The sequence below is a fragment of the Dermacentor andersoni genome, chromosome 1, assembly GCF_023375885.2.
Source record: "Dermacentor andersoni chromosome 1, qqDerAnde1_hic_scaffold, whole genome shotgun sequence".
In the NCBI taxonomy this organism is placed as follows: domain Eukaryota; kingdom Metazoa; phylum Arthropoda; class Arachnida; order Ixodida; family Ixodidae; genus Dermacentor; species Dermacentor andersoni.
In genome coordinates this window covers 13436576-13451465 of record NC_092814.1, presented here as the reverse complement: position 1 = coordinate 13451465, position 14890 = coordinate 13436576, and the positions used below count along the sequence as shown (strand labels likewise).

The 14890-nt window shown below is 44.8% G+C and overlaps 1 protein-coding gene across 5 annotated transcripts in view; it reads right to left on the bottom strand.

Annotated features, from left to right (window-relative positions):
* The window catches only part of SMC3 (structural maintenance of chromosomes 3), a 606933-nt gene that overhangs the window by 120392 nt on the left and 471651 nt on the right, over positions 1 to 14890 (bottom strand). Inside the window, exon 26 of one of the 5 annotated variants that reach the window (XM_072286064.1) lies at positions 6228 to 6805. The exons of the other annotated variants lie outside the window; for them this stretch is intronic. Within the exon in view, the coding sequence (XP_072142165.1) occupies positions 6749 to 6805 (57 nt within the window). The 3' untranslated portion in view covers positions 6228 to 6748. Of the gene's footprint in view, positions 1 to 6227; positions 6806 to 14890 lie in introns of those variants that run through there. 5 annotated transcript variants of the gene reach the window in all.

The window sequence follows — 14890 nt, the reverse complement described above, 5'->3', positions numbered from 1 at the left end:
CGGAGCCCTCACAGCACGATTCTATTGTCTTAAGCTGTTTCGAAATACCCCATGATTCGGGTGACGTGCTAGTGGAACAACTTCTAACCGATATAAGCTTGACTTCCAAGGACCAAAGCCGAAATGCATATTGTATGATGTGTTTACTGCAGTTGGGCTCCTCTTTCCCTCTGGACACACTGTGCCATCTTACAGCACCGCCAAGAAGCCAGTGCACGAACGTATATTGCGACAAGACTGTTCAAATATACATGATGCAGGTTCAGTTGTGCCCAGCATGCTGGGCAGCAGTTGACCCAAACTGGCATCAAAGAAGTTCATTGAAGAGCGGCACATACCCAGTGGTACACACCCAGTGAGCCAAGTTGGTGTCAAAGAGGTTCAATGAAGAGTGGCGCATACTCAGTGGCATATTTATTTTATTATATTAATGTGATGGCACTAAGGAGTCCGTGTTGCAGAAAATCCGGCATTGCCGTCCCGTGTCGTTTCGGCAAAGATTTTCGAACAGCGCATAAACAGGCCTTCCAAGTGGCGCAAGGAATTGAATGAACTATCTGAATTTCTCAAGCTAAAATACATGGAAAAATCGTAAAAGTACGACTTACACACAACCTACAGACATGATAGATCTCGACTTGTAATTTGAATACAGAACATAATTCTGTTATGCGAAAACTCAAACAAAGCCCTTTTCCAGTGTTTCTACAATGCTTAGACCGGATACAGCGCCCTCCGTTTCTAAACGATGGCGCATAAATATCTTAGAGTCGACGGAGTGGCGTTGTCGCTTCCTTGAAATACTTCCAGATGGCACGCGTCTCCGCCACATCACGACCCATGCAAGAGGCCACGTTTCTACCAGAAAGCCCGCCTTCGTGCATAGCATTCGCCGCAAGCGTTTCCCGGTAAACATTACGGTTACCCACTCTGCAGTTGCTGAAAAACGTGAGAACCAGTCAGGGAGCTTTGAATGCTATCGCGTCCCACTCTTAAAGGCGAAGCTTAGGCGTCCTCCAAATTTTTATTCATACACCAAGTGACCCAAGCTTGTGTCAAAGAGGTTCACTAAAGAGTGGCACATGCTGTATTTATGCGATTATAAGGTGAGGGTACCAGTTTTGGGACCCGAGAAAAACTATAAAAAATTTTAAAATCGATTTTAGAGTCTCACGCGCCAAAACCACAATCTTGCTGCATCACGTTCGTCCTGTCCAAATACTTCGTTGACGCTCCTTACCAACACAAACCTAATTGAAGTAGACGTCGATGGTGTTCTGTTGACGGCATTAATTGATACTGGAGCCCAAGTGTCCATAATGAGCACTAACCTAAGTGGTCGCCTAAAAAAAGTTCTTACGCCTGCCATCACTCGAGCCGTACGCATCGCCAATGGCGCCACAGTTGCCGTCAGGGGTATGCGCACTGCTCACATTGAAATTGCTGGCCGCCAAGTTCGAGTCCTGTTCACCGTGCTGACCAGTTGCCCTGATGACCTAATCTTCGGGCTCGACTTCCTGACGACGCATTCTGCCCTCATCGACTGTTCCACCGGTACGCTGTGCCTTGAGCTTCCTCTTCTTTCAGACGTTCGCACCGAACAACCCAACACCCTCTGCACTACAGCGTTTGTTCGCTTACCTCCAAAAGCCCTAGCCTTTGTCGAATTGGCCTCAACGGCAACCATGCCTGATGGCGACTATGTCGTCACACCTATTCGTGATGTCCTCCTGGCGCGCGACACCTCTGTGCCCTACTCTGTCGCAACCCTTGCCGCTAATCGGATGTGTCTCCCCGTTATCAATTTTGCCTTGACGAAGCAAGTGTTACCTGAAGGCATAGCGGTGGCCACGCTCCGGTCAGTGACAGACGACCATGTAACTGCTTTTGCAGCCGACGCGTCTCCTGATCCTCCTGATTACCCACAGGATGCCTGGAACCTCGACGACCCATTACGTCCCATGGTCGCTCCGGACCTCGCACCTTACCAAGCAGCCACCCTATATCGCCTTTTGCTTTCCTACCGACATATTTGACACTTAGAATCGATCACTTGGTCAGACGTCCCTTGTTAAACATCGGATAAAACACTGCTGATGCTGTTCCCATTCACCGCCGACCGTATCACGTGTCCACGGCAGAGCGGCAAGTTATTCTGCAGGAAGTAAACAAGATGCTCGCCAGAGGCATTGTTGAGCCTTTGTCGAGTCCTTGGGCATCGCCGTAGTGGGACCTCCGGATTAATTTTGACCACCTGGGGTACTTCAACGTACCCCCAATGTACGGCACATGGGCATTTTTTCATTTTGCCTCCATCGAAATAAGCCGCCACCGCCGAGATTCAATCCCACGCCCTCGGGCTTAGCAATGCAATGCTGAAGCAACTAGTACTATGTCACCCAAACGAGTGTTAAAAAAAAAAAAATGCTAGTATGTTCAGAATAATTAATGCAGGTTATATGTGAATTCCACATCACCGTGACATCACGTCGGTGTAAATTTCGTCTTTTAATGTGACTTTACGGCAGTGCAGCACCGCACCCTGCCTTCACTGGCAAATCGTTAAAACTCGGTGCGAGTTATACATGCGAAAATACAATACTGCCTCATGTGCCAAGGCTTATTAGTTTCTAGAAATAGTGCTGCGATCTAAAATCTGGACGGCCAGAAATGTTGCACAATATCCGCTTTGTATATAGGAAGAATGGGGGAGGCAGGGTGAATGATTTTAGAAAAACGCCTTTCTTTATATTCCAATATACACAATACCCACCGTCACATACCAATGATCCATGCTGGTCTGACGGCTTGTTTCAAAACCGGTTCTATCAGCACAGCGGCCCAATGCTCTACCCATTAGAACATGGACTACCCAGTGACACAAGTTTATTTATTTATTTTATATGAATTGCTGCTAACCCCAATCACAGGGGTTGTGGCAGTGTGGTACAAACAGCATAAAAAATATATGAGAAATATCTAATTTGAACTTCTCTATATGCACATATATGTAGATAAGATAATATCCTTGACATGTTGGAGTTAAGTAGGTTAGTTTAGAACAAACAGACTGACAGGCAGACACACCGTAAACTAGGTGAAGTTCTCTAAGAATGCCGATTGCACTAAAAGCCAGGTTGCGATAAAAGAAGTGAACACTAGCATAACCTCCCGCCATCTGGCATGCTCTACGACAGGAAGACAAGGGAAAGATGATACTAATAACAGGTTTCATACCATCTGCATTCATTGGGAACTACACCCCAGTTTTCAGTATGCCTACCCATGCCTATCTGTCCACTTTTACTTCAAGCCTGCTGGAGCATGCACCCATGGTCTAACAGAGCATCGGGCTGCTGTGCTAGGGGTCCTCTGCTCAAATCCTGCAATCAGACAGTTTTGTTTCTGGTTATTTATTAAATATAATATACACATATATAGTTACACGTGGAACATCACGGCGACCAGTGGTCCCAGAGGCAGCACATGCCAAGTAGCACATAGCGGCCCACATTAAGAGGCTAGAGACATACCCAATATGAAAAAGTGGCAGCTTAACGATGGCACAAGCTGGCAAGATCTGCATAAGTTTGGTACAATTTCTTCCAGCAAGCAACGCTAACTTGAGGTCTTATACCCTTGTCACACAAGCAAATTTCAGCTGTTTCTGTGCACCACTCTGTGCAATTGGAACACAAACACACCCAGACACCTGTCATTTGAATTCTGATGAAATTCGAAAGTGTACAGATAATCTGACAACTTTGGTCAATGGGCAGTCTATTGTCTATTGGGTAGAGCATCGGGCCACTATGCTAAGGGAACTGGGTTTGAAACAAACCTCTTTTAAAGGCCCCCCCCCCCCCCCCCCCCCTAACCAGGGCCCATAGCAAATTTTGGTTATACGCTGGAAGTTGTTACATGTCCTCTAGGCAGCATTCTGCCGAAAAAATTTTTCAAGCCGGCTAATTAATAGCAGAGACAGAAATCTTTCAGTGCCGCGAACCCATGATTTCAGCAGGCGTGCTCCACTGCATAGCGAGGCTCCCTCTCCACTCGCCCCGTCTAGCCTTCGCAAGCGAAATTTCTTCTCTGCGTTCTCCCATGCTGGACCTTGAGGATCGCGTAACACATACGTCACGGGCCCTGCCTTCACTTTCTTTGTTGTTGTTTTTTCGGCGATCTGCACTTCTGCTTGCGGCGTTGTGCACGAGCTGTTATCGTTTCATGCAGCACACTATTTTGCATGCTGTGCACAAGGACACATGACTAGCGGTATAATTCAGTGCTACACAAATACTGAGGCAGAACAAGCGGATCACAGAACATCACCATGCACTGGAACACTGTAGAAAATGGCATAGTTTCGGTACCTGCGTACATGACCGCACGACCGTGGGAACAAGCAAACGAAGCGGAAGTACACCTCTCTTGCGTCAGTGCGAAGTGAAGCAAAAAACACGCAGAATTCCGCTTGTGTGTTTTATTATTTCTCTAAACTTCAATTCCTCAATTCAAGAAACAGACCCCACAAATAACAGATGGTGCCTTGAATAATTCTCGAAGTCATGTGTCACCACAAGTGACGTCACACTGCAGACTCGAGTACGTAGGCACAGGGACGTGAGTACATCATCCTCCGGCTTGGAGAGCGGTGGCCGTGAGGAGAAGGAAAAACAGCGTTCGGTTCGAAATTTCAGACCTTTCCGCGGTGTGTAGCGATGTAATACTTTGCAGACACAATCGTTATCACGCAATGTATGCTGTGCCCTTGTCAGCTCAAAATGGCCAGACCTGGTGAGGGGCCCTTTAAGGCAACTTGGGTCACTAGGTGTGTGCCACTGGGTATGCACTGTTTTTCAATGAACCTTTTAAATGCCAACTTGAGTCACTGGGTAAGCACCACTCAAAAAAAAAAAAAATAATAATAAACAATAATAAAGAAAGAACCTTGAAAAAGTTTCTAGTGCTGCGCTGCATCAATCCCCCCCTCCTCCCCCTCCCCAATATACAGAGTGTCCCACATAACTTTTGCCAAAACTTAACAATATGCGAGTGCTCAGGTGAAGTTGTTTGCTGTTGCTTGGAACTAGTCAGAAAATTTCTTGTATTTTGCCTAGTTACATATTTGCTCATTATTAATTAACATAAAAGATCACTTGTTCATGTTTTGCAGGCTTTCTTTACCGTTTGAAAAAAGACTTAAGTAACACGACAGAGCAACAGAAAGATGGATCGGGAATTTTTTCATAATTGCCAACAATTTTCTTATTGACTATTAATAGTGAACCTTTTCATAATAGAGTTTAAGTTTGGCGTATGCAACTATAGCGTATGCTATACGTTCTAGTATAGCGTAAGCTAAGCAGCGCACATTTCTTTAGTTTTAGTTGGCCTGCAAAATCTTCGAATCTCAGAGGCCATGTGCCGTCACTGCGGCTATCTCCCGACTGTAGCAATAGGTGGTGCTGACATCTCAACCATTTCTTTCATTAGACTTTGACTCCTTCAAAACGAGAAGTGATCTCGAAAACACCACAAGGTCATCCATAATACTCTGTCGTCGAAGCTGCCCGAGACTAAGCGAAAGCCGTTTACACAGTCCTTTGCTACGACCATGTTTCACGCAAACTCCACAAACCATGCAAGGACGCTAAATCTGAGAAATAGCGTGCGTACGCTATGGGTCGCTTAGCGTTTTGCGCATGTGCAGTGACGACTGCTATTTTATAGCGTACGCAATGGTACAGCGTACGCTAAACTAAACTGTCTATCTAATACTAATTATGCAGTTAGGCAAAATAAAAAAAATAGTCTGACTTGCTCCAAGCAAAGGCAAACAACATTACCTTTGTCCAGTCCAGTTACGTGACACTTGCATTTTTTTTTTTACATTTTGGCACAAGTTACATGGGACAGCCTGTATATTGAAGCACAAGCCACACACAGACTTTGCCGCAGTACCGCTAGATGGCGCAGTGTGACCAGACAGAGTAAGCACCTCAATAAAAACAAAAGTAGTGACATCCTTTAAAGATTGCTGCCACCTTCCTCCCTCGTGCATTCCCTCGAGGCTCAGCCCTCCCATTGGCCAAACGTTGTCAGGCTTTTTTTTTTTTTTTGCTGGTTTATGCTTCCGCCGAGATAGCGGTGCAAAATATTGCGAGCGGCATAAGCAGACGCCATGTTTCGCACCTCCTTTGTGCTTTTGTAGCGTAGTTCCATGTTCGTGATGCTGTATTGCTGTGTCTTCGGATGCACCACACGTGAAACTGAGAGCAAGCGACTCTTCCGGATTCCATCTGCGAAGCGAGACGCAGCATGGAGGAAGCTCTGGCTTCAAAGAATCAGCCGGGCTGATTTAAACCCAACGCAATGGTCCCGGTTCTGTGAGGTAAGCGAGCGATGCTTCGCTCATCACTAATCTCATCACTAATTGCCTTGTATGCAGCTTCGTTAGTTTTCACTCTCCTAAGCGCCATATGTTCACGCTGCGTTTATTTGCAACTTTTGCGGCCAACTTAATCAAGTCATCATCAAACGCATGTGCTTCTTGTTGACTGAGTCATACGTTCCATGGCGCTGTCTTTGTTTGGCGTCAAGGTATGCAAACAGCAGCTTTTTGAGTGTATCTCTGTACCTTACGAAGTGGTGATGGTGCGGCGACCGTACTTTGAAAGCGATCTGCGATGCCGACCAAGAGTGCCAACTGCTGATATAGCTTCATGTTTTGTGTCTCGACGCTTACTTAGCATTGAAGGGAGACGCGCTGCTGAATTATTGTGTTCTCGGCGCTTTGTTGGCGCTGAAACGAGAGAAACAGCACGAATAAGTAGAGCGAACCAAGCCAACCAAGCGCAACGACATTCAGACGTCCTATCTTGCTGTTTCGGCAGCCAGTCACGATATAACCCAAAAAAATTCCGATCAAAATACGGCCTCAAAAGCGCGAGCGACAAGTAGCAACAGCGCTTGATTCGAAGAGCGTCTGCTAGTTCGCTCCACATAGGAGGAGCCAACGCCAGCACAGGAGAGAGGAGCTACCTTTGGTTTATTCAGGGGCATTAAGATGGAGGAGCCCAGCTGCAGTACATGCCTCATGCATTCACGTTTCACCAATGACAATACACTGCATCTCTACGTTCCTTCAACGCCCAGTGCATTATTGTCAGCAGTCGTTCTGAGACCGTTTCTACCAGAATTTTTTTAGCACTGGGCGACACAGCCAAGCTCTCAAGGTGTTGAGAACATACACATTGAGTCCCACACTGTGCAGGCAGACTGCCTGAAGCACGACAGCTATTCGGCAGTCTGGTGAAGTGATTGTAAGGAACTATGCCGAGCGTGGTTCAGGGGCCAATACAAAAAAATTAATATCTCGCATAAACAAAAATCAAAATGAGATAATGACGGAAATGAATGGTCATTAAACTGGCCTATCCTTATCATATTGTTACATGGGCCACCTCATTGAGCAAATGGGGGCTGAAAGTAGACTACAACCAACATTTGGTACATTCTTGATGTTCTTTCACAAGATCCGTACTGTAAACTCTAGGAAATTCAATTAAGGTAACCAACAATGAAAAGAATAGTAATTTTACCAGTAAAAAAATGGTAAATTTGGCAGATTCTCATCAAAATTTGGGGCTGAGAAGGCCCCCATTTCTAAATAAAGTTGCCAATAAAGACCACTACATATTGAAGAAAAGCTTTTGTAGGCTTAGCAGGCAAAGTTGTACAGTGTTCCACACTAAAATAACTTTCTTATTAATTCTATCACCGAACTACGTTTGATGTACTTGAGTAAACTTTGGAAGCCTGTCACTTAACAAGAAAATTTTCTTCAGCAAAAATATATTGGGAAATGACAGTGAGAAAGGTAACAAATAGCTATGATTTTTTTTAACAAGAAAATGAAATGGCCGAGGGACACATCTAGGACACTTGGCATGCAATAACCCATAAATAACTGTTTCTAGTGAATGCAACAGGCTTCACAAATTGCATGAGCATGCCACTCACGGCATAGAGAAAACTGTGGATTTACTATATGCACATTCACAGCCATACTTTTTTGTTGTATTCTGCCGGGAAGCTCACAACATTAGACAAGAGTGCACGTTCGTTGTCATTTGCGCATTGGCCAGTTCAGCCAATGTAACAGCGCCCACAGGTAAAAAGTGCCTATAGCAGTGCAGCAAATACCGACAAGCAATTGTATATACTTGTCATTTTCTCGTTTCTTGAGATTGTTTACTCACAGGGTGGAAAGTCTTGTTGCGAGTTCTAAACTATATTTTTACTTCCATTTTTTTCAGAGGCCTTTAAGCTGTGGGACAATGGTGCAGACATGTTCTTTATTTCCCAAGAACTGAAGCCAGAATAACACCGTCGACACCCTTACTGCATGGTGCTACCCTAAGCAAATGATGTAGGGAACTTGCGGATAATTTGAATAAAGGCATCTAATTTACGGCTCGCTTTTGCCAGCATTCAATATGTCCGAATGTACCCAGATGTTGAACTTTTGCCTCACTATGACGAACACACCATAAAAATTTAAGTACACAGCCATGCCTAGCACTGCAAGTGCTGCAACCATGATGTGAGCATGCTGGCCTTCCATCCTTAAAAGAGCTAAAATACAGCTATCACAGTTGGTGGATGACAATTCTGAATCTCTGGGAGAATGAAAAAGCTGGCATAATTATTATGCGATGACAAACCTCGCCGTAACTGGTCGAAGAAAGCTCCTCACACAGAGCTATAGTGCAGTTATCACACTTTGCGGATGAAAATTCTTAATTTCTAGGAGAATGAGAAAGCAGGCATAATTTTTATGCAATGACAAACCTCGCCGTAACTGGTCGAAGAAAGCTCCTCACACAGAGCTAAAGTGCAGTTATCACAATTGGCGGATGAACATTCTCAATCTCTAGGAGAATGAACAAACTGGCATAATTATTATACAATGAGAAACCTCTGAGGGCCTTTCCACCACACCACCCAACATGAAAATAAAGTTTTTTCTCTCTCTCTCTCGCCTTAACTGGTCGAAGAAAGCCTTTCACGCAAACCGTTGCCTGCACTTTTTCGTTTCTTTTCTAGCTTTACATTTTGTATACATGAAGCACGACAAGTAGCCTCTATCCTCATGTACTGGACACAAAGATAGTGGGAGCACAAGCACTTTGCAGGTCTTAGATGCAGCACAGTTCATGTTAGTAATACCTGCTGAGAGGTTTGGATGAGCTTGTGCATCAACTCATTTTCATCTATTATTACAATTATCTACTGATCTTTGACTTCAAGCTGCTTTGCACACCAAAAAATCCTAACTACCTTGTACTTTTCTTGTGTAATTGGACATTTATATGTTTGTCACAATTTCATCAACCAAGACAGACAATCATAATCCTGAGAACAACCACTTGGAGCACTCATTTCAGTGGCACCAGGATAAGCAGTCACTCACTGCGACAAGAAAAAAGAATCAGGAGAGACAATATCAAATATGCAACAAAGAATTTCAATATAAATTAACAAAATTAGGTTTGACTCCACTTATCAAACACAGTCAACTTCTATTGATTCTATCCTGACAAAGGTCCCGGCTGGTGCCCGCCCATACATTTCTATGGGCCAAAACATTTGTTTCAATCCTCAAATTTGGCCTCACTTGATAATGTTACTGAGCAGCCCGGATGCACCTAACCATAATGCTGATCTCAATCACGACCACAATGGCTGCAGCGTCTGTCATGGTGGCACTCAGGCGAGAGTGAATGCATTGAAAACAAGTTATCTCTTACTGAAAACATTGACTTTCCGCGAGATTATAACGTGACAACAGCAGTTTGCAACGTATGATTACCATAATTACATAATCTAATTATTGCTTTTTTTCCAATTGGTCCAAAAATTGCTTTCGCTTTAGAAATGGATTGGAAACAGAAACCGAAGTCACAGTACTATACTCGCAAGCAACTTTCTCTGGCAATGAAGGGAAAGCTACGGAAGCAAAGTGCGCACAAGAGAGAGCGCTTCTGAAAAGAATCATTTTCATCTGCGTTAGCTTAAGCTGGGGAAGAGAAAACAGAAACACCTTATTTACAACAGCTAAATAAGATAAAACATTCTTCTGAGCGTTGAAGTTGACTTATTTTGCCGCCTTTCCCTTCCACGTCTAGGCAAATGCGAAATCGTCACACGTGGAAGCAGCATTGATTCAGCATCTGTTCCGTGAAACTAAAAGCACTGTCGAATGTTGCCGAACTACTTGGCGCGATAACACATGTCCAGAATCTCCGCTCCCGTAGCTTTCCCTGCATTACCACAGAAAGTTGTCCATGAGTATAGCAACAGCACATCAATAGAGCCAGCATCATCGCCATTGTCATCATAAGATGTCAGTAAAAGTTTTTTCGTAGGATGGTGACGACCATAATAATGAGCTACTTTCAGACAAATTAAGAAAGACAATTGAAAAGATAAACTATTTATGCAAAAGCATCAAATGGCTTATTGAGCGAAAAAGCCTGCACCTGAATTCTCAATGGCTGCGACGACATGTCACGGGCACGCCTCAATAGAGCAGAGCGGGTGAAAGAGAACACCTGCTGCCACGGTGGCATACCAGGTGTTGCGTGAGGGGCGAGAGCATCACCGCGATGCCCCGTCACCCTCACTCTCAGAAGCCTGTGTTATCATCCCGTTCCTTGTCCACGCAAGCTCTCGTCTGCATTCTAACTTCACCTTGGTAATCACTATAATTCATGTATAAAAAACAGAATAAATTTGAAAGGAAGAAATGTTAGCGGGAGTGAGTTTTGAACCTATGACCCCACGCTCAAAAGCCGAGTTACCTACTTGGCTAAACCAGCGCCTCCTAGATAGCAGGCTTGTGCACTCTGCTTTACGACATCACGCTACTCAGAGCGAAATTTCCATCGCCAAGCTTGGCGTGACGAAAGTAGTGGCGTCAAAATCACCACGGCTTACTTGGGAGCATCCCTACTAGATTCTACGCCACTCTGGAAAAGTAGCATGACGTTATGGATGTAAGTGCACCGGCCTTGTGCTATCTAGGAAGCATTGGCCAAGTGTTTCAATGTGCTCATTTGCTCGCGAGCACCACTGTGCGAGGTCAAAGGACCGCACAGTGGTGTTCAATTGGACATAATCCTTTTGCATTCACAACTCATAAGAAGTGCTTAGGTGCTCTCGGATTTCTTTAAAGTAAGTAAGTAAGCGCCCGTGTTGTCTCCTTTCTTGTGTACATGGTTTTGGCGCAAAACTCCTTTATTACTTCTTTGCCTCTTTCTTAGATTTTTGTGCTGCTGTTGTTTCCTTGCACGCTGCGTCGAGGGGTGGTTCAGAGCATGCATATGCATGGCAGGAGTGTGGCAGAGATGATAAGCGACGTGGGAAACTCATTTGGACCTTTGCACCACGTCGAAGCACGCTGCAAACGTGGTGTCATGCACGGTGGTGAACAAAAGAATAAATATTACAAAGCCACAAATAGGCACGAAGCATTCCGGTGCTTCTGCAATTCATGTACGAGTTCGGCTGATGACTATGGTGATGCGGACTCCGCCGCATTGTTCCAGTTGGACACTAGCGCCGTTTTAAAGCGAAGCTTTCCTTGCCTCTTCCTTCGACTTTTTCCCTGCTGCTGCTACTGCTGTAGCTGTCTTGAAGGCTGCGTTGGCAGGTGATTCAGAGCGTGCATATACATATGAGAGCATGGCACAAACTCGTTTCGACCTCTGCACCGCATTGCATATATATAATGCCCTCTCGTGCTCCCTGAGCATCGCCACAATAACCTGTTGACGGCTGTAATTATCCGTAACACCCCACAATAGCATTTCAGAAACTGCAGCGCTTACCTTTCTACTAAATTGCAACCATCCAGAGGGGACGTATATATGTAGAATGGTAGAGAGGAGAGAAAAAAGGCAGAGAATGGGTAGAGCCGACGCAGTCACAAAACTCTTGGCACCCTTCGCTTACAAGTCGCATGCATGGGGAGAGGCAGAAGGGGGAAAAGGTGATGTGAGAAGGCGAGGAAATGCTACTACCTGGGTGCCTTGATGCCCGTGCCCCCAAGGCACACCAGCTACTACTAGACACGACAGCGGTTGTCAACAAACTGTATAAATTGAAGCTCAAGGTGCAATATGGTACGTTTCTGATATTTCTGAAATATAAACACCCTGCAAATTTGTCAAGTGCACAACTGACGCACAGCGTACAGACTCAAAGCCACAGTGAAGCACTGCAGCGTCTAGGCAACACCATAGCACCACAGAGTTTAGGAGTCGCACTTCAATTCAACACTTCTGTGCTCACCATGGTAGCTTTGTGGTTATGCCACTCCTCGAGGTCGCAGGTTCAATCCCGATTGCGGCAACCACATTTTGACGAGGGCAGAATGCAAGAACGCTCCTCTACTTAGGTGCTAATTTTAAGAAACCCAGGGGGTCAAAATTAATCCGTAATCTGCCACTATGGTGTGCCTCATAATCCGATTCTCGTATTGACATGTACAGCCCCATAATCCAATTAAAGTTTAACGCTTCTGCCCCAATGCAATGTGCCACGTGAGGCAATGACAATACTAACCTTCTCGGAGGTTATGAACAGTGGCACACAACAATGCCTTAAGCAAATACATCTCACTGTGTGTTCTGTGTACTACAAAGACAAACAAACAGCAGTGGTGCATGCATGGTAACATTTACCATCAACTCACCACTCTCGTATGCACTTATTGCTGAGGAAGCAATCGCCGTCAACACCACCGCTAATAATCGTCAATCAAAGCAAACAGCACAGAAAGCTTCGCTCACGTCGACTCCCACAGTGCGTGGAATCCGCATTAATTTTTTTACACACTAGACTAGTGGCAAGAGAGTTTTGGCTCTCCACAGACTTGCATGCATTACGGGATAAACTAGCAAAATATTTAGTCTGGGCGCAGGCCACCCTTCCATTTGGATAAGGAGGAGGGTGGCATGTTGTGGTCTGTAGACAGTGATAATAAGCTGCCCAAATTAATGACAAAATATTAAGTGTAAATAAATTGCTATTCTGCGAAGGTAAATCTAAAGGCTTCATCCTATTTTTTATTGCAAAAATTGGAGGCATGTTTTTGCTTTTTGTGCATGTATGCTATAAAATTGCGTGTGCATTGTTTTATATTATGAAACGATTATAAGAGCGGGTGCATTAGAGTGACGGGTGTGTCACAATCAGATAAATACTGCCAAATGAAGATGCCTTTTTTTGGCTATTTCTTGTCTGCCTCAACCTGTTCGATTATTCCATCCATTTCACCAGTCATGTCAGCATCTATTTGGAGTAGCGGCGCTAGTGGCCAGCTGGACTGGGAGGTGATTGACATATAAGCATCCCGTCAAAGCAGTGTTGCCAAACGACAGAAAACTTGTTTTTTTGGTAATGTAAAATATGGAAATGTTTTTACCTAAGGTCGAAACGTTTTGCGTGTGGTGTTGAGTACAGTGAAACCTCCTAGTATGTACTTTGTGGAAATGCAGCATGACTAAGCACTAATCAGAGACTACAAATTTGCTTACTTTGATGTGCACTAGCAACAAAGAAATTACTGTATTTACTCACATAATAGACGCGCTCACGTAATGAACAACCCCCACTTTTCCAATCAAGTGTGTTTTTTTCTTTTTCACACATAGTGATCGCACCCTCAACTTGCTGCTGTGAAGCAGGAGACACACCGTATGATTCGGCATCTGATATGGCATCCAGCGGGTGCGATTGCGTCTGATGCTGTGTAAGACGGCGAATCGTACCATGTCTCCTGCTTTTACTACGATGGCAATTATATAGATGCTCCAGGCACATTTTTGTCATCGTCATTGCCGCCGCACACCACATGGTGTAGGTGTGAGTGAAAGTGCGCAAGGGAAGCTGACGATTGATCTCGTGCACTGTCTTTTGTCATGCAAAAGGCCTCGGGAGGGAGGGGCGGTGGCATTGTTTTTTGGCAGCAACTGCGTATTGCACAGCCACACCTGAGGGGCGCCGACGATCGCGGCTCAATCTCCGGCGTGAGAAATTACCCCTGTCCTACGCCAACCGATTCCAACCAGCGCCTGCAAATTACCTAATTTCACTGTCCCCCCTAGTCTTCTGCCGTCATCGACTGCGCTTCCCTTCTCTTGGTACCCATTTTGTCACCCTAATGGTCCAACGGTTATCTAACCTGCGCATTACATCACCTGCCCAGATCCATGTTTTAGAATATCAACGTCAATTAGAATATCGGCTATACCCTTTGCTCTCTGATCCAAACAGCTCTCTTTCTGTCTTTTAATGTTATGCGTAGCATTCTTCATTCCATCACTCTTTGCGCGGTCCTTAACTTGTTCTCAAGCTTCTTATCAATCTCCAAGCCTCTAACCCATATGTCAGCACCAGTAAAATGCACTGATTGTACACCTTCCTTTTCAATGATAATGGTAAGCTTCCAGTCAGGAGCTGACAATGTCTGCCATATGCTATCCAACCCATTTTTATTCTTATATGAATTTCCTTCTCATGATCAGGGTTCCCTGTGATTAATTGACCGAGGTAAATGTACTCCTTCACAGACTCTAGAGGCTGACTGGCAATCCTGAACTCTTGTTCCTTTGCCGGGCTATTCGTCATTATCTTTGTCTTCTGCATATTAATTTTCAGCCCCACTCTAGCACTCTCTCTGTTAAGGGCCTCAATCATTTGTTGTAACTCATCTGCAGTATTGCTGAATAGAACAATGTCATCGGCAAACCGAAGGTTGATGAGGTGTTCGCTGTCAATCCTTACTCCTAAGCCTTCCCAGTTTAATAGCTTGAATATT